Below are 24,156 nucleotides of genomic sequence, written 5' to 3'. Positions count from 1 at the left end.
ATTTACTAAATGTCTCTTGAATGCAAGTTTGTGTAGGTCGAGGAAACGACAAAAGAGTTGGGAAAAGACAGGCCATTTCAGGAGCCAGAGAGGGAGGCAGAAGTAGAAAAGAATAACAACAGACATCCTCAGGAGGGTCTGCAGTGGCACCTGGGAGTAGATGGTTTTGTGTGGTTGTCTCTTTATCCAGAGAAAACAAATGGACGGTCTCCTTCCATCGCCCGACCTGCCCTGCGAACCATGGGCTTAAAGGAGAAAGCTGAAGGACAGTCAGGTGATACCACTTATCACTTGAGTAAGCTTAGGCTGGCTTCCTTGCTTCCTTCCTTCCTCTCAACAGACATTTATCTACTGTGCATCTACTCCTGGGTGTGGGATATATCAGCAAGTAAAATGGGCACGGAACTTTCCCTTAAGGTGCTGAGAATATAATGGATGAGACAGACAACAGGGAAAATCAGTACGCTGCACTGAAAGTTTTGATAGGGCACATTCAGAACCTATGAGAACGTATGGCAGAGGCATTTATGCACACATCTGGAGAATAAGTTCAACTTCTCTGAACCTCTTTCTCATCTGCCAGACAGAGGTAAAGATACCTATGTTGGAGAGGTAGGTATCTATATTGGAATTGCAGATACCTATACTGTGTGAGATGACAGTTGGAAAGTGGATAGCACTTTTGGCTTAGAGTAGGCACTCAAGAGGTAAAGCTAATAATTTTATTATTATGATGAAAGATGTATTCTTAGAACTTTTCCCCACGTATGCCCCATAAGCCTTACATTTTACCTTCCATCACAAAGAGAGTCACGATTCCCTACTGGTCCCTCTTCCTCTGCTGCCCGACTCTGCAGTTGGGGCGAGTCTACAAGCAAACCATCTCCACATTTCATTCTGATGAACAACCCAGCTAAGGATTGGAAGCCCCATCTCAGGGAAATGGGTTTGTGATTACAGACATATCAGAACCATGAAAATAAAGGTTATTAAATCAGAATCAAGTGGTGGTCTGTGGGGGAGACGGCCTCTCCAGGACGCTGGGAAGTTGGAGCTGGAGACAGGATTGTCCAGTCCAGAGACCCGGGCACTGGCTGCTTTCTCCTCCGTGTTGAGGGTGAGGTCTGTGCTGATGATAAGTTTGGTTCAAGAACCCAGCAATCCTAATGTTGGTTACATTCTTTTAAAGCAGGCCTATTATTTAGATGGTATGCTTTTGTATGATCACAACATTGTTAAAAATATCTTTAAGCTTCCCTATTAGTAAATAGCCTCCGGCCCGAGTCCCCTTACTCTCTGACCACTACCCCCCATCCCCCAGGGACTTCACAGATCTCCTTACAAGTCAGCAGCTAAAGGATTAACTCTTGGTACTCCAGGAGGCCTTCAGAAGTATGTTCTGATTTGGCAGTACCTAGGCTACGCCTTAAAGGGGAATGCATAGATTGTTAGTGATTGGCAAATCACTAGTAAATGTCAAAACATATTAAAAAACAAGGGGGCAATGGCTCAGCAAGATGTTGGCTTCTTTTCTTTTTCTCTACTGGCACGACTTTACCTATGAAGAGTGTGATATTGTCAGCTGCCCACTCTATAGGGACTAATGCCCTGCAAGGGAAATGCCATGCAAAGATATAATGCATCTGCTCCTGTTCTTGTCACCATCTGCCTTTCCTAACTTTGAAGTATAAATATATTAGGAACTTACAGCGGGTGGGAATGTGAAGCTTCTTTCCACTAATCTGTAACCCACCTGCACTGTGGTACACGACTTGATGGCTAGCTGTCAACCCAAGCAGTAGCAGTCTATCCATCCACCCATTCACTCACTTGCATGATAAATATTTGCTAAATTCCTAGCAGGCGCCAATTACCGATTTAACTCCATTCTGTGCTGGGGAGAGTAGAAAAAAAATTTTTTCTTATCAAAAATCTCTAGGGACTTCGCTGCAGTGGTTAAGAATCCACCCGCCAATACAGGTGACAACGATTCGATCCCTGGTCCGGGAAGATGCCACATGCTGCGGAGCAACAAAGCCCATGTGCCACAACTACTGAAGTCCCCGCGCCTAGAGTCTGTGCTCCCCAACAAGAGAAGCCACCGCAATGAGAAGCCCGCGCACCGCAGCGAAAGAGTAGACCCCGCTCGCCGCAACAGGAGAAAGCCCAGCGCGCAGCAGCAAAGACCCAAAGCAGCCAAAAATAAATAAATCCATAAAATTAAACAAACAAAAACAATCTCTATTCTTTTGAGGTTTACCATCTACTTGAGGAGACAGATATGTAAACAAGGGCCACAACATGGCATGAATTATAATGGAGGTATTTGGGGAACCACAAGAAGGTTCACTCTGAATAGGAACATCAGGGAGGCTTCACAGAAGAGGTAACGTTTGGACAGAGTCCTAAAGGATGTGTAGGAATTTTCTAAGCAGAGATCGGAAGGGAGTAGGAAGACAATATTCCAGGCAAAAGGAACAGATTGAGCAAAGACAGCACGAAATGACACAGCTCACTAGGAATTCTTAAGGGGGAAACATCAGTGACTACAAGAGAGGGGTGGGACTCAGGGCAATGGCATGCTAAAAAATAGAGAATTAAATTTAAGGCTTTCATGCCAGGAGGTGCCATCGCCAGCTATTTCTGCTCTAGAATGGGCACTCTCTGGTGCAGTGGAGGAGGGACTGACTGGAGGCAGGGAGGTGAGTGTGGGCCTACAGGGATGAACTCAGGCACTGGCAGATGGAGAGGAGGGGTAGATCTGAAAGCTGCAAGGGCAGCAAAATGAACAGAGCCTGGGGCGCTTCGAGGGAGGCAAGGATGGAGGCTGACCCCGGGGGCAGGCGCTTGGGGAAGAGAGAATAGTGCCACGTCTCAGGCTGGGAAATGGTGAGAAGAAGGCAGTTTGGGGCAGAGGATGGCAGGTTGGATGATGAGTTCAGTTTTGCATGGGCTGCGTCTGAGATCTTGGTTGGACACCTGGTGAAGTTCCCAACGAACAGTAGGAAACAGAAGGCCAAGGTACAGATGGCGATGGAGACTTGGAGTCATTGCTGACAATTCAAGCTCTGGGGACAGCATGCAGAGTGAGACGAGGAAGGGACCAGGACTGGAGAGAGTGATGAGCAGGATGCGCTGTTTGAGAGAAAGGGGGGGGGGGGTTCAGGAGAACATGAGTGGGGAAGAGCGGCCAATTCCCAGATCTGGAAGTGGAGTGGAGACCACCAAGGTCAGCCTCCCCTCCTGTCCGCCAGTGGGTCAAGCATTCAGGAGAGAGGCCCATTTTATTCTTTGCTCAAACATCTCCTCATTTTATTATGAAAATTACATACACACTTTCAGAACAATTGCATCTTTTCCAATCTTCACACCAAAAATGCACCCAAACCCCGTTTCTATCAGAGATTTCTTTGCAAACACCATTTCTTTAGTAACATATGTTTTCCTCCTTTTCTCTCCCCATCTTTATCACAACATGCTTCCAGACTCCCCCAAAACAATTCATCTGCCATCTCTCTTTACACAGTAAATGCATCCCAGTTTCCAGCCTTTAATTTCTGGAACCCATTTCTCTGGTTGTTCCCTCTCCTGTAGACAAAATCCCACAGAGTCTTTGTAGCTATATATTCGAGACATTCTTTTTAATCTTGGTACAATTAGATAACTGCCTCCAAAGTCTTTACCTTCAGGAATAAAAGGTCTGAGATCTTGTATCTTCTCCCATGACACCTGGACCTCCTTGGACAGGTGTAACAAAATGACTAAAAGACTGGACCCTGGAGTCAGGCACACCTAGGTTTGCCACAGACATAAAGTCTCCATCCAGTCTTAAGCCCCGGTTTCTACATCTGCAAAATGGGATAACACTAAACATCTACCACCTAGAGTTGTGAAGAGAATTAAATGAGCTAATGCATTTAGTGTGTTTAACAGAACACCTGACACATAGTAAACGCTCAATAAATATTAGCATTTATTACCACAATTGCTCTCCAAAAACACCCCTCCCCAATCCCCAACTATATATAATTTTCAAGCAACAGAACATTATGCAAATTCAGGTGATTGGACTAGGTCATCGCTAAGGTTCCTTCTAGGGCTAATGTTCTAATATGTGAACTCTATTCTACACCAGGGAAACATGCTCCGTGAGTGTGAAGCAGCTTGGGACCGAGGGAGGCTTGTGTAGCAAGTGTCAGTACGTGAATGTTGCTGGGAGCACACGGAAAAGCGGTAATAGCAAGGGGAGAAATGGAAGGATCCTCAGCGCAGGGTCAGCTGCTCTTTCCAGAAAAGCGGAAGAAAAGCCTCCTTGTGGTACTTTCTCAACAAATTTCACTGATGAGGTTCATTTGAGTTACAAGTTTCAAATTGGAAAAAAAAAAAAAAAATCCTAGTTTAAAAAAAACTTCATCCTTTTAATCTCCCCCCACCCTCCCCCACCCCCCACCCCCCGACGCCACATTGTATTTCAGACATCAAAGAATTAAACTCCCAAGGCAAGCCTAGGCTTTTATTCCCAAAGGCTCCTTTCTGCCTTGGCAGACAAGCTAGCTTTGACCACCTCTTCTGTGACTCCGGAAGACCTTAAAAAGGTTCCTGCCAGAAGCCTGAACACAAACAAAGACATACATCAGAGCCCCATAAGTCAGTCACACTCTTTTGTCTAATGCCCAGTTCCAAACCTCCATAGGCTCATCCTTCTCATAAAAAACACTCAGACTGTTGGGCTCTTACTAAGGGCCAGAAACACAATACTTAACGACTCTGTGAGGAAGTTCATTGACTATCTCCGTTTTTTTTTTTTTTTGGCCACACCACGCGCAGCATGAGGGATTTTAGTTCCCGGACCAGGGATCAAACCCGAGCCCCCTGCAGTGGAAGCTCAGAGTCTTAACCACTGGACCGCCAGGGAAGTTCCTACTATCTCCATTTTATGGACAAGGAAAGTAAGGCACATGACAGTTAAATAATTCATCCAAGTTCACAAGTGGCTGCCGGAGACTTCCCCAGGCAGTGTTTCCCCACCACCACACCTTGCTGCCTCTCACCTTTATTTCCACTCCCAATTCCTTCTTATCTCCTTGTCCCCAAAAGGCACTGTCTCTACTATGCGGCCAAGGGAATTAGTTATTCGGGAGCTGACTTCTAACCAGATAAAAATTATGCAAAACATTGACCTTTACCGATGTATTTCACTGACAAAATATTGCATTTGTTATTTAGAGTATGTGCAACTGAATAAAGCATCCCTCAAGTTAATGAAGAGTCCACATTGAAATGTGTCCAAAGTATGCATTTCAGCGAGTCTAGCTCTGTGCTTATTCTTAGGTCATTTTAGATGTCCCCAGATCCTACACTCCCCTGAAACTCAGAGAGTGAGGAAAAAATGTCCCGTCAGCTTCGATGTTACCTCTGTGAGGCGGCTCGGGGCGGCACCCTGGGGGGCCTCTCTAGGGGCATGATGGGTGCGCTGTCCACTGGTGGGGGGCCTGGGCTACGACTTCTGGCAACCTCGGGGGCTTCATTATCCTACAGCAAAAAAGATGAGAAAGAAGGGTGAAAATCACATTAAGCAACAGCATAGTTGGACACACTCCATCCCACAAGCTCCTCAGCCCTCCCCAGGCTTTGGCTGAAGGTTACTTACTGACTGATAATCAACCCAGCAATACCAGGGCAGTTTTCCACTGACACTGACTCCCAGAGTCACTGAGGAGACCATCAGACCCAAATTATCATTAGCGATTCGAGCTCTTGTTCCTCACTACTCAGTGTGACATGTGGGCCACCAACATCACCATCGCCTGGGGGCTTGGGAGAGCCACAGGGTCCCAGGCTCCTCCCCACACCTGCTCCATCAGAACCCACATTTTCACAAGAGCCTATGTATTTCTTACGCATGTTAAAGTTTGAGGAGCATTGCTCTATGTAACCAGATAGGGCTGGAGAAGTTTTATTTTTAAACAAAGGTCTCTTTTTGGGACAACAGAACGGTGACTGGTCCTCAGTCACAGGGTCATACGAGCTGTGCACTGGTGGGCGGCCCACCCCTAGGACCCTACCTCAGGGAGTCTCCTAGGTTGGCAGTGACCCATGTGACCTCACCCGCACATCCCAGCTGCTGGTCACTGGATCAGGATACACACCCTGACCCAAACTGGGCCTCCGCCTAAGGCAGCAACTTACACTCTGCTCAGAGACCTTGCGGCTCTCGGGAACTGTCTGCCGCTATCCATGTGGAGAAGCAGAAAAGGCCAGTGCGCAGTGAGAGAAAAAGGAGATACCCACAGGGAAGAGGAGACAAAAGAGCGTGTGGCCTCGGCGGGTACAGTGAACAGCGGCTCCCGCTGTGGCATGCCCCGCTCCTGACCCAAGCCCCGAAAGGTGACCACTGCCCCTGGAATCCCTGATACTCATCCAGTTCCCTCTCACCCCTTTTGGCTCAACCCTTCCTCCTTCCCTCTCTTCCTTTCTTCCCCTCTTTCTATTGAGGTGAAATCCACATAACATAAAATGAACCATTTTAAAGTAAACAGTAAGTAGCACTTAGTACATTCACAATATTGTGCAACCACCATCTCTATCTACTCCCCAAACATTTTCATGACCCCCCAAGGAAACACTGTGCCCCTTAAGCAGTTTACCCGCACTTCCCCTACCCCCAGGCCTGGTAACCACCAATCTGCCCTCTGTCTCTACGGATCTACCTTTTCTGGACATTTCATACACACGGAATCCTACAGTAGGTGACCTTTTGTGTTGGGCTTCTTTCACCTGGGTTTCCATTTCCTGCAGTGAAACGACCCCCAGGACAAGACATATGGGGGTGCGGGCCCCGGCTCTCACCTCGTTGTCCCCCTCCATCCCGCTGCTCACACTGAGGAGGCTCCGGGTGCTGGATCGGTTACTCGCGCTGCCTAAAGGGCGCAAACAAAATCAGCTGGACAGTGGACTGTCTCAAGGTAAAGGAGATTTTGCAGAACTCTGGCTCTCACTTACTGATAGAAACAATACACAAGCTGTGCATACGGGCTTCTTCAAAATGCTGCCATCTAATAACATGACCATGTTATTAGAGTTCAGTTTTTCTTTCAGCATAAAATGAAATGGTTCATCTTTGTATTACCACTTTTTGCCTTACAGCTACCATTTACTGAGGGCTTACCTCACGTTACATGCTTTAAAAGCACGACTGCATTTAATCCCTAGGAAAACCCTACCCGATATTAGAACTCCGATCTGACAGGCAAGAAAGCAGAGACGCTCCAGTTCTCACGTGTTCAGTGGTATTTCTAAAATCTGTAAACAACGTTTGTCGCTAAAGTTTTTTTTTACCTATTTAGAAATTACGGCATGTGCGAGTATCACACATGTATACCTAACCTTCTAAAAAGGTGCCAGTGTGACACAAAACACAAAGCACAGATTCAAAAGTATAACTCACACGCAGGGTAGGAACTGTGACTTATGTGAGTTTAGGTGCTCAAGGATGTAAGTTGGGGATTTATCACCTACCTCATTGAAAGAGCATTATCCAATAGAACTTTCTGGAAATGTTCTGTTGTGTGCTATCCAATTTGGTAGCTAGTAAGACACATGGCTAGTGCAACTGAGGAACTAAATTTTATTTAGTTTTAATGAACTTAAATTTAAATAGGCACATGTAGCTAGGGGTTACGGTATCGGACAGCACAGCATTAGAACTAGCTCAAGAACGTGATTGGTCTAGCAGTGAAGAAGGAAGAATAACAGTTAATCAACTAAAACTTTGACTTTAATTTACCAATATTGCCTTTAACCGTATTGCCAGATCTTAGGTCTGCTGAATTTCCACTCAAAATAGCTTCTCATCGTATTAGTTTACAGGTAAATTGCCTTAGTTTTGACATCATTATGGTACCAACTTTGACCTAATTAATTTAGATGTTAGCTTGACGAGAGTCGGTTAAGATTACAATTTTGGATTGTTTCTCGGAGGCAGATTTTTAAATTTAAAATAATGTGTTGAAAATATTTCTAGAAACCAGGGGATTCAGAGTTAGTCTATTAAGGAGCACGTGACCCTGTCTCTTTCTCTCCAGCTACCCACACATAACACTGCTTGCTCAGCCAGAATGTCCTTTTCTCCCTGCTCCCCCCAGCCCACCCCTATCCACAAATCGAAAAGCTCCTGTCCCCAACGCTCAGGACAAATGCTGTCGAAATGTTTCCAGATCCCCCCAAATGGAAGTAAACCCTCCTATCCACGGGCTCCCACCCCTGTGGAGCCAAGCCTCCCACGTCATTCATCATTGTTCATCCCCTTCCCTTACAACGAACCAGACTCCTTCCAAAGTTTATCCACTAGGAGGGAGCAAAAAGCTGTCCAGGCACTGGCTCCAGGATGCTGGAAATTTGCACCAGCCAGCTCCCCTTGTCCCTCCCCTTGGTGTTCTTGAATTTTTAACGCCCACCCTTTGGCTTTGAGGCTTCACTCCTGGTTTATCAGCCCTGGCTGGCCCTCTCCTCTCTCCAAGGCTGCTGATCTGCTTGGCCACAACCTGTCTGGACGGCACCACTGGTAGGAGGCTCTGGCCCCAGCCCCCATCATCTTCACTCTTGCTGGGGGAAGGGGGCAGTGCCCAACCCCTTGCCAGGCTTCTGTCACCAGGGAAGAAGGATCAGACAAGCATCTAACTGGTACTATATTTATACCTTCTCTCCTCCATTATAAGTCCCCTGAGGACAGACCCTATTTCTTTTTCAGCTTTATGTCTCCAGTATACAGTCTAGCTCCATAGGCATAGGGCTGTCCTCAATATTTGGTGGAGGAATGAATGAGAGAAAAAAAATGACCCTATATATATGACCCTTAAGAAACTTGAACCAGACAACTTAGAAGAAGGTCAATGGTCTTTCTGTAATGAAACTTTTGTTCTCTTAAACATAACACTAATATTTTGTGCTTAAAATTATAGTCACAACCAGATTTAACCTGCAACTGTTTTCCTGTAGTTCCCAAGAGATGACAGCTGCACCATAATAAAATAGTGCTGTTTTTAGGGTATGACTCCGGGGGTTGAGGGGCAGTTGGTGGATCAGAGCTGGGCCATCCTCACTCTCCCTCCTTGCCCTGGAAACTGTTTCTCTTTGGAAGGCAGTATGTCCCCATGGTTGAGCACACAGAGAGATCTGGATGTGAATCCCAGATGCCCTGCTTAATTTCCAAGTGACCCAGGGTAAGATGCCTAACCTAAGCCTCTGTTCCCTGGTCTCACAGCACTGCTGTATAGAGTGAGACCGCACAGTAACAGGCTTGGCACAGAGCCTGTAAGCGCAAGCATTTGATTAATTACAGCAGCTATCATCATCATCATCATCACTAGTCTCAAAATGGCAGATCATCCACTAGTGACCCAAGGGCCCTCACCTCCAGTGTCCACACCTCTGTACAGCCTCTTCCTCACCTCCCTCTCGGCTTAGCCATGTGACTGACTTTGGCCAATGTGACGTTAGCAAGTGTGATGCAAGCCAAAGCTTGATAAGTACTTGCACACCGGGGCTTGTCCTTCTGGAATGCTCCCTTTATGGATCTTGTTATCATACAAGAAGTTCAGGCTATTGAATTAGAGGCCATATGTGGAGAGTCCCTGGAGAGTGAGAGGCCATCGTGGATGCTCCAGCCCATGCCAAGCTTACAGCTGAATACAGTCACATGAGTGACCCCAACTGACCACAGGGGGTGGAGGTAAACAGTTCCCATTTGACTCCTGGCCAAGTTGAGAATCAGACATAAATAAATGATTATGTTTCAAGCCACTGCATTTTGGGATAGTTTGTTACATAGCAATAGATAACCGTGCAACAGGGCCTAGATGCAGTCTACAGCCACAGAGTAAAATAAAATCCTCTGGTCTGTCATTTAATAACATTTTCTACCCCAATAAGATAGCCATCTCTGGGCAGTGCACCACCATACAAGGTAAGAAGCACAGTTTATGCTTTCCAGTCTATCCTCACTCCAAGCTAACTCAAAGTAAAACATACGCATAAAATGGTTTAAATGAATCTGAACCTGAAGTGAGTACTCTGCATTCATCTTGTTAAATTTCCCCTTCCCGCACCCCAGAAAGCCCTGCCCTCACCCCAAGAGTGTCTACACCACGTCTCCTCTCCTCTGTGACACGTCTGAGCCGGCTGCCTGCCTGTCCCTTGCTTCCTCTGCCACCTGTGATCACTCCCATTTCTGAACTTATCAGAATTCTCTAAATTGCCTAAAGGGGGGGTGATACACATGATCACCCCCATAATGTAAGGGGAGGTTTTCTTCTCTGTTAAGTCTAGGCTTCTCATGTGGTTGTATGATATGCTTTGGGTCTGTTTCAACAGGTAACAGTGGCAGAGAGAAGAGCTGGGTTCTACTCTCATTTTGCCATTGACTGGCTGTGGGACCTTGGGCAAAACCCTTTCCCTTTCTGGGTTACAAATACGATATTAATAAAGTAAGGAGGGGGAATAGTTCAGAGGCTCTTGACCTAAGTCCATGGATGGGCAAAACTGTGTGTGTGTGTGTGTGTGTGTGTGTGTGTGTGTAAACACATGCATGTGCATTTTTATAGGAAGCACATCCAGATCATATACCAGACTCTCAAAGGGGTATGTGATACAGAAAAGATTAAGAACCCCTGGGTTAGGTGACCTTCCAGTTCCTACATCCATGTGGGGGTCTTCCACCTGACGTTTAAGGAGACGTGAGTCCTGAAATTCAGCTTGTCTCTTGCTCTTTCACTTCTCTCCTAGCTGTTTTGATAACACTGAAGTGTTTGAAAGCAGCGAAACTCGATCTATTTGGCTTGTGAAGCTGGTGTGTCTGAAGTCAGCTAATACCGCCCTGGATCTGGAAACAAAGCCCCAGCTCCTGCCTGCACATCAGTGTGTATTGCCTTGTTGCAATCAGACTCCTATTCAAGCTGTCAAGCCAAAAAGAAGACATTTCCCAATTAGATCCTCAACTTGCATTTAAAGTTGGAATTCTCAAATCCGAGTTCACTGTTTTCTAATGTTTCTGACTTTGTGCCCTTTCCTTCCCCGTCCCACAGATGAAGCAAAAAGAACAGTAGGCAAGAGTCTTAGCCTGGATTCGGTCCACCTGAGTTCAAATCCCAGCGCTACCACTTGTTAGCTATTTAACCTAGAGGAAGGCACTAAGTTTCCAGTTTCCTCCTTGGTAAATAGAGGTGATAATACCTATCCTGTAGAGTGATTATGAGAATTAAATCAGAGAATCTGTGGAAGAGGCTTAGCATATAGTAAGTGCTCAATAAATACTAACAAGTATTATGATTAGGATTTTTCATTTATAAAAGCAATAGAGTAATAATTATCATGCAATCTGGCTTCACGGGATATTTGTATAAAGGATCTTTGGCGCCCTGAAAAAGGCAAACCTCACAGGCTAAATGTCCCCCATTTCTTACACCTCCCAAGCCCAGATCAGGCTCCAAGTAAGATCTTCTGGCTCATAACAGAGCACATTTCCAAGGCCCAAAGGCACCTGCGGGCCACCTGCTTACTTGCTGTGCTGGAGGTACTGTCTGTTTTCCAGTCTCCTCGTCTTAGCTCTGTCCTTGGAGGAAAGACGCTTTTCCTGGGGCCACTCTCATAGACTCCAAACTCCACTTTCCCAGGCAGGTGCTGTGAGTGCCGAATTGGGACTGTGATCTCCAAGTCTGGAATTAGAGGGAAAAGAGATAAGATTTAAGGAACCAGGATGCCATTTACAAAACTGCTGGGCTGCTCTCTCTCCACCCACCTCCTCCACCTGAATCTGGAGGGTGCCTGGAGGGGAGGGGAGGGGGAAGGAGGAGGAGAAAGGGAGGGGGAAGAGGGTGGGGGTCCTGTCCAATTCAGCACTGAAACTCCACTGACTACTGTGTGGCAACTGTTGACAGAAAGTTGGGGTGGAGGAATGTTAGAAAGGGCAGAGAAATGCTTTTGCATCATGTAGAAGAAAGAACATGTGATTAGGGAAAGAGGCCGGGCCCCCGGCTCTGCCACTCACCAGCTGTGGAGCTTAAGTCAGTCGACCCCTCTGAATTACTTCCCTTTCTGAGGAGGGGTTGCGAATGCCATTGATTGTAATAATAGGTTATCCTGTGCATCACGCAGAGTTCTAAGAGCTTCCGTATTTTTAGTTCCTTGAATCCTCCCGAAACCCATGAAATAAATACTATTGTCAACATTCTCAATAGAAACTAAGGTACAGAAAAGTGAAGTAGCGTGTCCCATGTCCCTGTCACACAGTTGGTAAGGGGGACAGCTGGGATTTGAACCCAGGCTCCAAAGTCCAGGCCCTTAATCACTACTCAGACTGCCTCTCAATCCCTTAGTAAGTGATGGATGAAGGGTGGGTGGTCCACAATGACAGCAATGATCCAGAGAGTTCACGAAAGGAGATCCATCAGGCCCATGAAAGATTCGGTGACTTGCACAGCTCATCAGTGGTTTGAGACCCCACAGATTCATAAGGGTAGATTATCTCTTTGCCCTGCAAAGCGTTAACCTAACCTCTTTACTGGCTTAGCCCTGCCCAGTGGTTGGTCTTTCTTCCTCCCTATTTCCACCCCTGGGTGCTATGAGCAGGGAACAACTCCAGCTGACAAGTGGAACAAAACATCTGCGCGGACCCAAACCAGCTTCCTCTCCAGGGAAGTGTGAGAGCCAGGTGATCTCCTGTCACAGGGCTCCCCTTGAGGCCCTGGACCTTCCCAAGCCCTGGGGCGGGGTCTCTGCGAAGAGGTGTAAGTGCGGGGGGGACTTTTGGGGACATGTGGTCTCATTCTCAAGGAACCACTTCCTCCTTGCCTCTCCTCTGCTAGGGATGGGTGTGGCAGGAAGTTCAGGGAGCGCAGCGGCAGGGGTGGCTCCGCTTGCCAAAGCCAGAGGTCTGCCAAGAAGGGTAAACGGGTAAACAAGCGCAGGTGCGAGGACAGGGTAGACCAAGTGTGCTCAACATTCTGCGTGGAGAATATTAAAACAGTGGACTGCTGGTTTGCGTGAGCTCGAGCTTTCCTCATCCTAGAGACTCTGGTTCCAAGCGTAGTGTCTGGTCCTAGTAGTAACCCAGCTTTCCAGGTCTCGGTGGAACATAGATCTTTTTCATGTCCTTGGGCTCTCTTGCTTACAATTGAGCAGTGAGTGGAAGCACCCACCCGAGCTTGGAAGCACTTGGGTGGAGACTAGCCAGTGTACCCACACATGGGTGTGAGCCCATGGCGGCTCAGAGCCCAAACAGGTGACACTTTTTTCCCCCCCAGCTTTGACCGAGCTGTTTAACAACAGTCTCTTAAAGGGAGGTTCCTGTCTGCTTAATTCACTTCAATGAAGCAATTTTCGACTCTGAACAGTTCGAGGAGGAAGGAAAGTAAAATACACAGGAAAAAAGTTGGGAGTCAACAGTTCAAAAAATCAAGTAGAGCCAGTCTAAGTGTCTACAAAATCCGGATATTCTTTGAATAAAGGGACACTGCCAGGAAAAATAATTATCATCACTATACTGCGTAGTACTTTTGCCAAAGTGCATTCACATGTGTTACTATTCCTCCCTTGAACTTTGCTACTCCGTGAAGCAGATAAGCTGGGTGTAACCACAGATGAGGAAACTGAGGCACAGAGTGGTTAAAGGAAAAGACCTGGATCATGAAGTGATTCAGTGACAAAGCAGGGATCAGAACCCAGGCCTCCTGGGACCCAGTCTGCTTCTCCAGGTCCCGCCGTGCAGTGGCCACAGACATGCCCAGAACACGAATATTGATATTCTCCTCCACGGGGCCAGGCCGTTCAGCAAGTCGGGAGTCAGCCAGCCCTCCTCTGATTTCCTACACCATCAGCGCTCTGCACTGTCTCAGCGAGAAGAAAACAACTCCCCAGGGCTGAAGAAATACTGGCAAGTTATTATGAACAATCTGTTACTTTTTAATCGTCCCTGGTCTTTTAACCCAAATTAAAGAAAAATCACCACTGTTTTTCTTTTCTAAGGCAAATGAGGTTTCCAAACGAATAGAGTCAGTCCTTGAGTGGAGTGGTCTCCATTCCTGGAAAAGATCCTTCAAGCAGAAATGCCATTCATCGGCCCTAATTTTCCTATAGGTCAATGTTATCCTGTGTCGACAGTTTTCAATAGTTTTTTTGTTTTTTGTGAAGCAGGATTCTTTCCTCTAGTGAAAACAGAAGCTCAGTATAGGAAACGGAGTTTTTAAAAAGGAGCTGCAATGGTTGAAGCAGAGTAAGTGGCCCCAAACCCTGTTCCAATCCAAATCTACTCCCCTACCCCATCCCCAACTGTCCCCCAGATCCTACCTGCTACCCCTACAAGCATGGATGGAGCAGCACTGGAGCACCTGAGTGTGAAAATCCCCAGAATAGGCAATTCCAAGTTAGAACGTACTAAATACACAATCGAGTTTTATGCAAAGATCTAGTATATCATATTCACTCAACCGTAAATGATGCCTTCTCTTTGGCAGATGCTCTGATGACCTTGGGCCTCACCAGGCAGTACAGGGTCCAACTTCCAACTGCCTGAGCTTTCTCTGGGAGCCGGATTACAAGCACCCGTCTCCCAGCGGGCCTCACCCAAAGACAGCGGAGTTGGTGTCTAAATGCCCCGTGGGAGGGATAACTCTTCCAGAGTGCTCTCCATTGACCCCCAGCGTCTCTGGGGAGATGAAACTGCAGTCTCCATGGTTCTAACTGCACACTGCTGGCCGCCTTTCCTTCCTCTCTCACTTCCCACCCGCTCCTGTGTTCTCTAGGATCACCTCCCATATCAGCTCAAATCCTTATCAGGGAAGAAAAAGTTCTAGAAATGGATACTGTTCATGGCTGTACGTTATTTTGAGTGTACTCAATGCCACCAGATTGTACATTTACATGCAAATAGGAAATTTTATCTTATGTACATTTTACCAAAATAAAAAACAAAAATATAGGGAGACTCTTAGTGCTGATGGACAGAACACTCTCCCCATGTGGGCTACGTGCGGCCCCCAGCCGTTCTTGCTCAGTGTCAAATTATACATAGTTTAATCTTAATAGTTATGACATTAATTAAAACCCTTGATGTAAAAAGTAAAAATACTTAACCCTTCACCACCACCACCCCCAAATCCTGGTCAGGGGTCTGCTTCTTGAAGAGTAGGGTAGCAGGGAAGGTAGGGCATCTAAATCACGTTCCTTTGGAAAACTTCAGACATGGACCATTCTAACCTAGACTAGAGCCACTGGTGGGTGTCACTTATTCGCAGCCTGATTAGCCTTGAGTGGAATGTGTCAAATGTGTCAAAAGCCACGATTCCAGGCCTGGCCCCTGGATGGTGAGTCCCAGCTCAGCGCACTCTCCCTGGGAAGCCCTGGCTAAGAGGATGTCAGCTGACGTGTGGGTGGTTTTCAGAGTGCCTCCATGTGCTGGGCACTGGGCCTGACCCCAGTTATGCCCTAACTCACTGAATCTTCAGAGCGACTCTCCTGGATGGGCACTTTTATTTGTGCCATTTTGCAGATGAGGACTGAGGCTCAGGCAGGTGAAGTATCTTGCCCATGGTTCCCAGCTAGTTAGGGGTAAACAGTGAGCAGGAACTTGACCTCAACCCTGCTGGCCCCAGGGCCCATGCCCGCAACCCTCTACTCCTCGGCATGCGTGTCTGTCTTGCTTCCATCTCTCCAGTGGGCCCAGGTGGAGCCTGGGTGGGTGGTACATGTGTGATGACACCAGTGGCTCGGTTCTGGAGCCCAGGCTGCTGAGCACACACGACTCCAACACTATGACTCACCGGCCTTCAAACACCACATGCCCCACCAAATCGCAATTTTCTTGATACTACCTATATTTAAAAGCTTGAAATGTTTCATTCAGTCAAGGCTTCTATTGGCCTCTGGGTTCATGTGCTCTAGTTTTAAAAAGCACCTCAGCCCTCTACCACCTAGAACCCTATTGTCTGACCCTAGGATGAATGCAGCTCTTGAAATAGATTTTCTCCCTTCTTTCCTTTTTCCTCCTCTCAAAAGGAGGCAGACAAGTATGAGGGTGGGTAGTGACAGCATACATTTAAAACTTAGTCACCCAGGCAGGAGTCTGAGGATGACCCCTCTGACTTTCTGCCACGGTTGTATCCTCTTTACCCCTCTTCTTCCAAAAAGTCAAACTCAATAATATTCACTAGGCTGTATTGCTTGCAAAACACTGTGCTAGGCATTGTGGGACAGGCTGTAGCTGGGAAAACCAGACCTACACAAATAAAAGACTAACTCATGAGCTACCAGATGGTGAAGATTGCATCTTACAGGTGTAAGGTTTGTATTTGGCTGGGTGCCTGGTGCTCAGTAAGTATCTGTGCAATGAATGAATGGTGTCACCAAACGTTTCACTCAAACCAACCATTCCAACAGAGATTTCTTGAGTTCCACCAACGTACTGTGCTACATGCTGGGGATTCAGCAGAGCACAAAACAGACAAGTTCTTGTCCTTGCAGAGCTTATGCAGGTGGTGGTGGCAGGTTTGGGGGGAGAAGGGGTGTGGAAAACAACCATGAGAATAGAAACATAATTCCAGTCTGTGATTTGTGAGAAGAGGGTGAGCCATGGCACAGGAGGTGAGTCGTGGAGGGCTACTCTGGAGAGAATGGCCTAACTCTGAAGGATGAAAAAGAGCCAGTGGGTAAGGATGTGAGGAAAGAAGTGGAGTGGGCACAGCAAGTGCAAAGGCCCTGGGCAGAATGCCCTTGGCATGACAGAGCAACCAAAAGCAGTCCATTGCGACTGGAACACAGGGTGTGGGGGAAAGTGGAGGATGAGCTCAGGCATCACACCATGCAGGGCCTTGTAGGTCACAACGAAGACTGTGATTTTACTCTTGGGACAAGAGCCCCCAAGGGTTTTGAGCAAGAGAGTGACATCATCTGATTTTTATTTTTGAAAGGCTGTTGACTACAGTTTGTAGGAGTAACTGTAGAGGAATAAGAACGGACACAGGGAGACAACTGAAGAGGCTTCTGCATTAATCCAGGAAGAGGTGGTGGTGGCTTGGAGGCAGCTGTGGCATGGAAGGTCGTCAGAAATGATAACAGGTACTTTGGATGCAGAACTTCTGGGAATTGCTGATGGTTTGAAGGGATGAAGTAATAACAACCAGAGGCAACAGAAAAGAAGTGCCAGGTGGACGGAAGGGATACTAGGTTCTATAGATGCTCAAATGAAGAAGGAGTACAATGGCCAGGAGTGGTCCAGGAAGGCTTCACTGAGAAGGGGCTGTCAGGGCTGGGTCTCCCAGTGCCAGTAGTTTCATACAGGTGAGGAGGGAGAGGCATGAGCAAGGGGCCTGTGGCAGGAAGAGGTCCTGTTTGAAGACCAGGGTATTACCAGACTGACCAGGTTCATGGGAAGTCGGGCCGTTGGTGGCAGCTGGAGACAAACTATAGAAGTTATGCACCAGCGTAGTTCTTTACGCAATGGAGCGCCATTCAAGATCTGAATGCCTCTGAAAGTCTTTTCTTGCCAGCTCTTCTTGGTATAAGGCTGGCCAGTGTAAATAACAGAGACCCACCATGGCAGAGGCTCTCAGCGAGGATATGCAGTGCGGGCAAATGCCCATTCCTTGCTCAGGGGTGGTGGTGCCACATGGGTAGCACCTGGGGGAGGGAGGGTCAAGGGGGACAGAGGGGCCTGGTCCTGGGTGAGCACAACTGGAATCCATGGCCCTGCTATTGGGCCCCCACCACACACGGCAGGAGCCCTGCTGCACCTGAGACCGGGGCTTCCAAAGCAGTGTTTGGTGTGGACACTGATGACGCAGTGCCCTGCTTGAATCAGAAACAGACACTATGTGAATGGGATTTTCTCTTTTCTCTGCTCAAAAAAAAGTGTCTTCCTAAATGCCAAGGGGAGAGTCAGGTGCCTGGGGAGAAAGCATTTTCATCCTCTTTCATGGGAGGAGGGATGCAGAGTTCAAGCCTCCCTTTCATTCATTTGCTGACGTGCCTTATGTGCCAGGTACTAGATTTATAGAATTAACAAGACAAAGCCATTGCCCCAAAAGACCTCACAGCCTAGTGGGGGACCCAGATCTATAGACAGGTGACAGGTGCTGGGCAAGCATTCTGCCCACTCAGGCCCCAGCAGAAAGGAGAGTCAAGGACAACAGACCACAGCAAAGTCCCCCAGCATGCAGCACCCCCAGGAAGCCACATACCTGTCTGCTTTCCTGATTTTTGCTTCTCTCTCTGTCTTCGGGTGATGCTATCTCTTAGCCGTTTAAGATTTTCCTGGAAAAAAATTTAGTTTATTTTAAAAATATACCCCAGAATTATACCCTCTGGGCATTAGAGTTTCTTTCTGATTTTATGACATTTGCAAGATATATCACATTGCAATAACATTTCCAACGTGCCGACGAGGCTGGAGTGCATTTGCAATCGGCTCCCAGAGAAATCCAAGCCCTCTTAGAAGTTGTGCCTGAAGAGAAGACATCTTGTCCACAGCAAAGTATTTCCCCTCCTCTCTGGTTCTCAGCTCTTTCCCAGCCTTATAACCTACCACCCACTTTGCACGCCCCTTAGAAAAGCCTGTCTTCTACTTGCTTACAAGCTCTCCACCTACATTCCTACCTCTGAGACTGTGTCCTCACACATTCCCCTGACCCTGAGGGTCATGGATTCCATGACTTCGCTCCAAGCCTGGGTCAAGGCCCACCTTCTAAGCACCCCCTCCCATAATGCTCCAGTCCTTATTGCTGCCCATGCCATCTGCTACTGGGCTACACTGCCTTACCCTGTGTGTGTGTGTGTGAGTGTGCACACGCGTGCGCACGTGTGGTCTCTTCAGAGGTACTGTGAGCTCTCGAAGGGCAAGAGACCAGGTCTCGGACCTTTCTGTAATCCTGCAGTCTGGTCTATCGCAGTCATTCAATAAATGTTGAACAGACATGTGAGGGTCAAGATTTGTTGCTATTTTAATCAATAAATAACAATCAGCTTGAAGTTAAGTGTCTGAGCATTCTAGGGAAATGCCCCAGGGACCAACATCCAGACCATCTGGTTGGAGCAGAAGGTTCCCGTGAGGGAGCCACAGAGGCAGGACTGAAAGGTTGGTTGGGTTGTGACTGCAGCTGAGAGACTGAGCTTGGTCAGTCTCTGACCAAGCAAATGTTCTCAGGCCCAGTCACAGGTGTCCAGTTACAGCAATACACAAGACAGCCACGGACCCAGCCCTCCTCCACTGTCTAGCAGAGAAACAGACATAAAACAAAGTCCATCTGGAGCCAGTTACCTGCTGGAAACGAAAGGACTCAGACCGCTTCTTCTGGTTGAGCTGCCACTCTTTGAAGTGGAGCACGGCCTCATCCACGTTGACGATGCCCAGCTTCACCTGCTCCTGGAGGGTAATAAGCTGCCGCTGGCCTGGCGTTTTCATCCCAGCAAATGGGTCATACATGCTTGACTGAGGCCTGTCCCTCCAGGGTCTGACAGGTGGCTCTGGAAAGGATGGAGAAACTCAGCTTGACAGCGGCGCCGCTGGGGAGAGCTGACCGGATGAGTGGGGTTAATGAGGCTGGCCGTGGGCTCAAGAGGATGTGTCTCAAAAGAACAGTTACATGTAGAACCAAGAAAAGGGAGATATGACGTGGAATCAGAGAGAGGGAAGCAGCTAATAATTTCAAATCCTGTTACACTAAAGTAGACAAGGCCACACCATTTGAGGAAGTGAGGCATCCACGGAGTGAGTCACCATGAATTACTGAGAAGTCTTTAGACCAGCCTTTCTCAACCTTGGCACTATCGACGTTTTAAACTAGATAATTCTTTGTTGGTGTTGTGTAGCTGTCTTGTACACTGTAGGATGTTTAGCCTCATCCCTGGCTTCTGCTCACTTGATGGCAAGAGCATCTCCTTCCTCAGTTGTGACAATAAAAAATGTCCCAGACATTGCCAAATGTCCTCTGGCCGGTTGTGGGGTGGGGAGTGGAGGAGAAATCACCCCCAATTGAGAACCACTGATTTAGACTAAAATCCACTCCAGAAGAGAATATACAGGCAAGTCTAACCAGGCTGCTTCTCCCAGCACCACTTCCAGCCCTCCCCATCCCCCCTGCCTCCAAGCAGCATGGGGCACAGTGATTGTGGACCGACGGGTATGAACTGCCTGAGGAGACTGGAGTGCTAACAGAATCATGACCCAGTCCAATATCACCAGGTAAAAATTAGGTTCTGGGTCCCAGCTGACTCTCCTTGGGTTGTTCATGTGCCAACCTCTCCTCCGTATTCAAAACTTATAGTTCTCTGCTTTGGATACTCTAGGGAAGTATGAAGCCAACTCCTCTCTCTCTAGGCTCTGTGACTCCACTAAGTTCTGTGGGAAGAAAGAGCTACTTGAAGAGGTGATGGGGCCACTGGAGCATATGAAAACGACTTGACATTTCACTGCTCATTTCCTGTAGGGCTATCTTTGATTCTAAATTTCTCCAGCAGGACCCCATGTGAGCATTGTGATTCAGGGAGACGGTATGAAGGAAAAAGAGAGATGACTTCACCAGTGGGTATTGAAAAAGCTTCAAAGAAGCTAATGTATCATTCTTACCAACCATTTACTCATCTGTCTACACACACTCACATAACTTACTCCCAGGTTTGCCCTCTTCCAGGCTGTCTTTAATTGTGTTGGGAGATGGAGTGTGGGGACAAAAAAAAAATGCAAAAGCCAATCAGTTCCAATCTCCTACCACCAAAGCCCTTAGGGAAGTTTTCAAACGCTTAGATGGTGTCATAGTTCCTTTTCAGAAGAATCATCAATGAGAAAATACTGAATGCCTCTGTTTAGCACAAGGAAATTCAACAAGAACAAAATACTTATCTCTTCAAGCTTCCTTAAAAGGTCTTTGGAAAAAAAAGAAAAATGTCACCCAGTGGCAAGCAAAATGTCTCAAATAAAAGTTGAATTAAAGTATAGTTTAGCTAATACAGGTAGGGTAGGTAAATAGCACGGTAGGGCTGCATCACCAGGTAAAGATTGGGTGCTGGGCTGCCCACTTTCATCCTGTTGGTATCAGTCTCAATGTTTAAATTGTACTTTAGTGTGCTGTTACAGACACTTTCTAGGGTGTTGATGTCGTTGGTATGATCAATTTGTACAGTGTTCTAAGGCACCCCAATCTCTTCTCCTCTCCCTTTACCATCAGTACAGCTCCACTTCAGGTATCTCTTGGACCTCTCTGTTTTTCAAGGATAAGGAGCTGTTACACCTGGAAATCGCTGAAACATGAACACTTCCACCACCCAGAAGTTCAGGTCATACAAAAGGAAGCTGAGGACATCTGCTTACCTTTCCTGATGCTCTCTGACGTAACGTAGAAATTCTCAGGCCGCTCTTGACTTTTTTCTGCAAAAACTATGAGATAAAGAGTATTCTAAGTAAAGCCAAATAAGATCTCTTTCTAAAAGGCTTTATAATATTTTATACATTTACCAAAAGAATTACCAAAATCTTGTACAAAAAAATAATAATAATGGATCACAACTTGGACCACTGTATGCAGTTCTATAAACCAAAACTTTAGGAGGCAACCAATGAGCAGAAGCTATAGGGATTATGAAATGAAGACAGACCAAACCAACAAGGTCTCAAACCAGAAAGACAGAGCCAGTCAGAGGACATGATCAGCATTTACGAGATCATTAAAGAAAAGGGTAAGGTGAACAAGATTACCCTTTTCCGGATCCTTGAATACTGAAGCAAGCCGTGGAACACCCTGAAGTTTGAGAATAAAAGGAAGTGCCACTTCACACGTCAACAAGTGCCCTAAGACAGAACTCAGAGCAGTGGAACAGGTGAAATATGTGCAAGGCTCCAAGGGGACTTAGATGAAGTCAGTCATGCACAAGAGACACATAAAGACTTGTAGGGGGGACTTCCCTGGTGGCTCAGTGGTCGGGAGTCCGCCTGCCGATGCAGGGGACATGGGTTCGAGCCCTGGTCCGGGGGGAGCCCACATGCCGTGGAGCAGCTGGGCCCGTGCGCCACGGCTATTGAGCCTGCGAGCCACAACTGCTGAGCCCTCATGCCACAACTGCTGAGGCCCATGCGTGTCTAGGGCTCGTGCTCCGCGGCAGGAGAGGCCACCACAATGAGAGGCCCGCACACCGCGACGAGGAGGGACTCCTGCTCGCCGCAGCTAGAGGGGGCTCGTGTGCAGCGGCGAGGACCCAACGCAGGCAAAAATAAAAAATATATAAATAAATAAATTTATTAAAAAAAAAAAAGACTTCTAGGGAAAACTGGGAAATGACAAGCGTTCACTCAGTGGTAGGACAGCATAGTGATTAAGTCTCCCTGGGCTCTGCACACGACTCTCTGGGTTCAAATCCTGGCTCTGCCATTTATGAGCCGTACAACCTAAGACAAGAGGCTTGACCTCTTCTTGCCTCGGTTTTCTGATATGTAGAATGAGGATAATAATTGTACCCTCCTCTTTGTGGGGATTACACGAGTTAATACATGGAAAGTGCTGAGAATAGTGCCTGGCACATGTAAGCACTCCATGTTAACTTTTATTAGTCACATCTAAACCCTGAGATTGATGCCAATAAGACAGCAATACCTTGGCTCGCTAGTTAACACGAGGGATGTCTACTCCGTGCTTTCCAGTTTATAAAATAGCTCCTCATGTATGATTTCATCTGACCCTCACAATAAGGCTCGGGCAGAGTGTTATTATGCATCATTGTATACGTATATTATTATGATACCCATTTTATAGATGAGGATACTAAGGCCAAAGAGGGTGAAATGACTTACCCAATGTTCCATACTGTACAGCCGAAAAATGTAAGAGCTGAGACTTGAACCCAGGTGTCCTGGACTCCAAACCATTGCCCTTTTTGTCATCTCCTGCCCCTCTCCTTTCCTTTCCTCCTCACAGTTTCCTAGCAAGTCCATCAAGGCTCTTTAGGAACCACCTATGCCCCTCCCAACTGAACTTCCCACAATGAGCCAGACCATCAACACCCTCTCCCCAACCCCTGCCATTTAGGCATTATCAATATATATTTGCAAGCTTCTTCATTTGGGTTCCCTTAGAAGCAGACCTGGGGGACTTCTCTGGTGGTGCAGTGGTTAAGAATCCACTTGCCAGTGCAGGGGCCATGGGTTTGATCCCTGGTCCAGGAAGATCCCACATGCCGCTGAGCAATTAAGCCTGTGCGCCACAGCTACTGAACCTGTGCACTAGAACCCGCGAGCCACAACTACTGAGCCCGTGTGCCACAATTACTGAAGCCCCGCGCGCCTAGGGCCCATGCTCCGCAATGAGAAGCCCGCGCACTGCAACGAAGACCCAACGCAGCCAAAAATAAATAAGTAAATTAATTAATTAAAGAAAAAAAAAGAACTCTGGAAAAAATGTCTCTCAAAAAAAAAGAAGCAGACCTGGGGACAGTGATCCAAGTACATGTAGACTATGTGAGAGGTGATGGAGGTAAGACAGGGAAGTGGATAAAGCAATAAATGGTGGGTTACCCAGTAAGTCACCATGATGGGCAAGCTGGGGAGCTCTGGAAAGCAATGTAGGGCATGCACCCCAGAGTTCTCCCAGTAAAGGGGCAAGTAAGCTAGGGTACTCATCCAACAACTCTACTCAGTCAGTGGTTGAGGGCTGCATCCAGGGTGATAATCCCCCAACTCTTCCAGCCTGTCCTGCCAGAGAAAGCCATCAGGCTAAAAGACACAGGTTCTAACAGGCAGGGTCGATCCAGTGGGCACAAAAACATAAAGAGCTGGGTGGATGTGAGCAGGACACTGATAGTGTCTGCTACACACGCCAAAGGAGATGCCATCCAAGGGATGGCAAACCATGAGCACGGATGGCACTAGGCAATATATAATATCCCCCCACTGTATTTCTACCCAATTTAAGGTTGCCAGATTTAACAAACCAAAACCAAAACTGAAAAAACGAGTGCAATATTTGGGACACACTTACACTAAAAAATTATTTGCTGTTTGTCTTAAATTCATACTTAACGAGGCGTGCTGTACTTTATTTGACAAGCCCAGCCCAACTACCTGGGGCTCTGGTTGAAGGCTATCTTCCCCAGTTTCTAATCTTTGCCATACCTTCCACAACCTGC

General features: G+C 47.2%; 1 protein-coding gene across 2 annotated transcripts in view; it reads right to left on the bottom strand.

Moving 5' to 3' along the window:
- PIK3AP1 (phosphoinositide-3-kinase adaptor protein 1) overlaps positions 1-24,156 on the bottom strand; it is a 114,639-nt gene that overhangs the window by 5,508 nt on the left and 84,975 nt on the right. For both annotated transcript variants that reach the window (XM_019939715.2, XM_019939714.3), the window contains exons 11-16: positions 21,353-21,418; positions 19,304-19,509; positions 18,228-18,300; positions 11,556-11,711; positions 6,850-6,920; positions 5,414-5,532 (exon numbers count right to left, since the gene is read on the bottom strand). In XM_019939715.2, coding sequence (XP_019795274.1) covers positions 5,414-5,532; positions 6,850-6,920; positions 11,556-11,711; positions 18,228-18,300; positions 19,304-19,509; positions 21,353-21,418 — 691 coding nt within the window. The remainder of the gene's footprint in view (positions 1-5,413; positions 5,533-6,849; positions 6,921-11,555; positions 11,712-18,227; positions 18,301-19,303; positions 19,510-21,352; positions 21,419-24,156) is intronic.

The sequence above is a fragment of the Tursiops truncatus genome, chromosome 16 (genome assembly GCF_011762595.2).
Source record: "Tursiops truncatus isolate mTurTru1 chromosome 16, mTurTru1.mat.Y, whole genome shotgun sequence".
NCBI classification, from domain to species: domain Eukaryota; kingdom Metazoa; phylum Chordata; class Mammalia; order Artiodactyla; family Delphinidae; genus Tursiops; species Tursiops truncatus.
The sequence above is the reverse complement of the archived record's forward strand: the minus strand, read 5'-3'. Positions and strand labels throughout refer to the sequence as shown.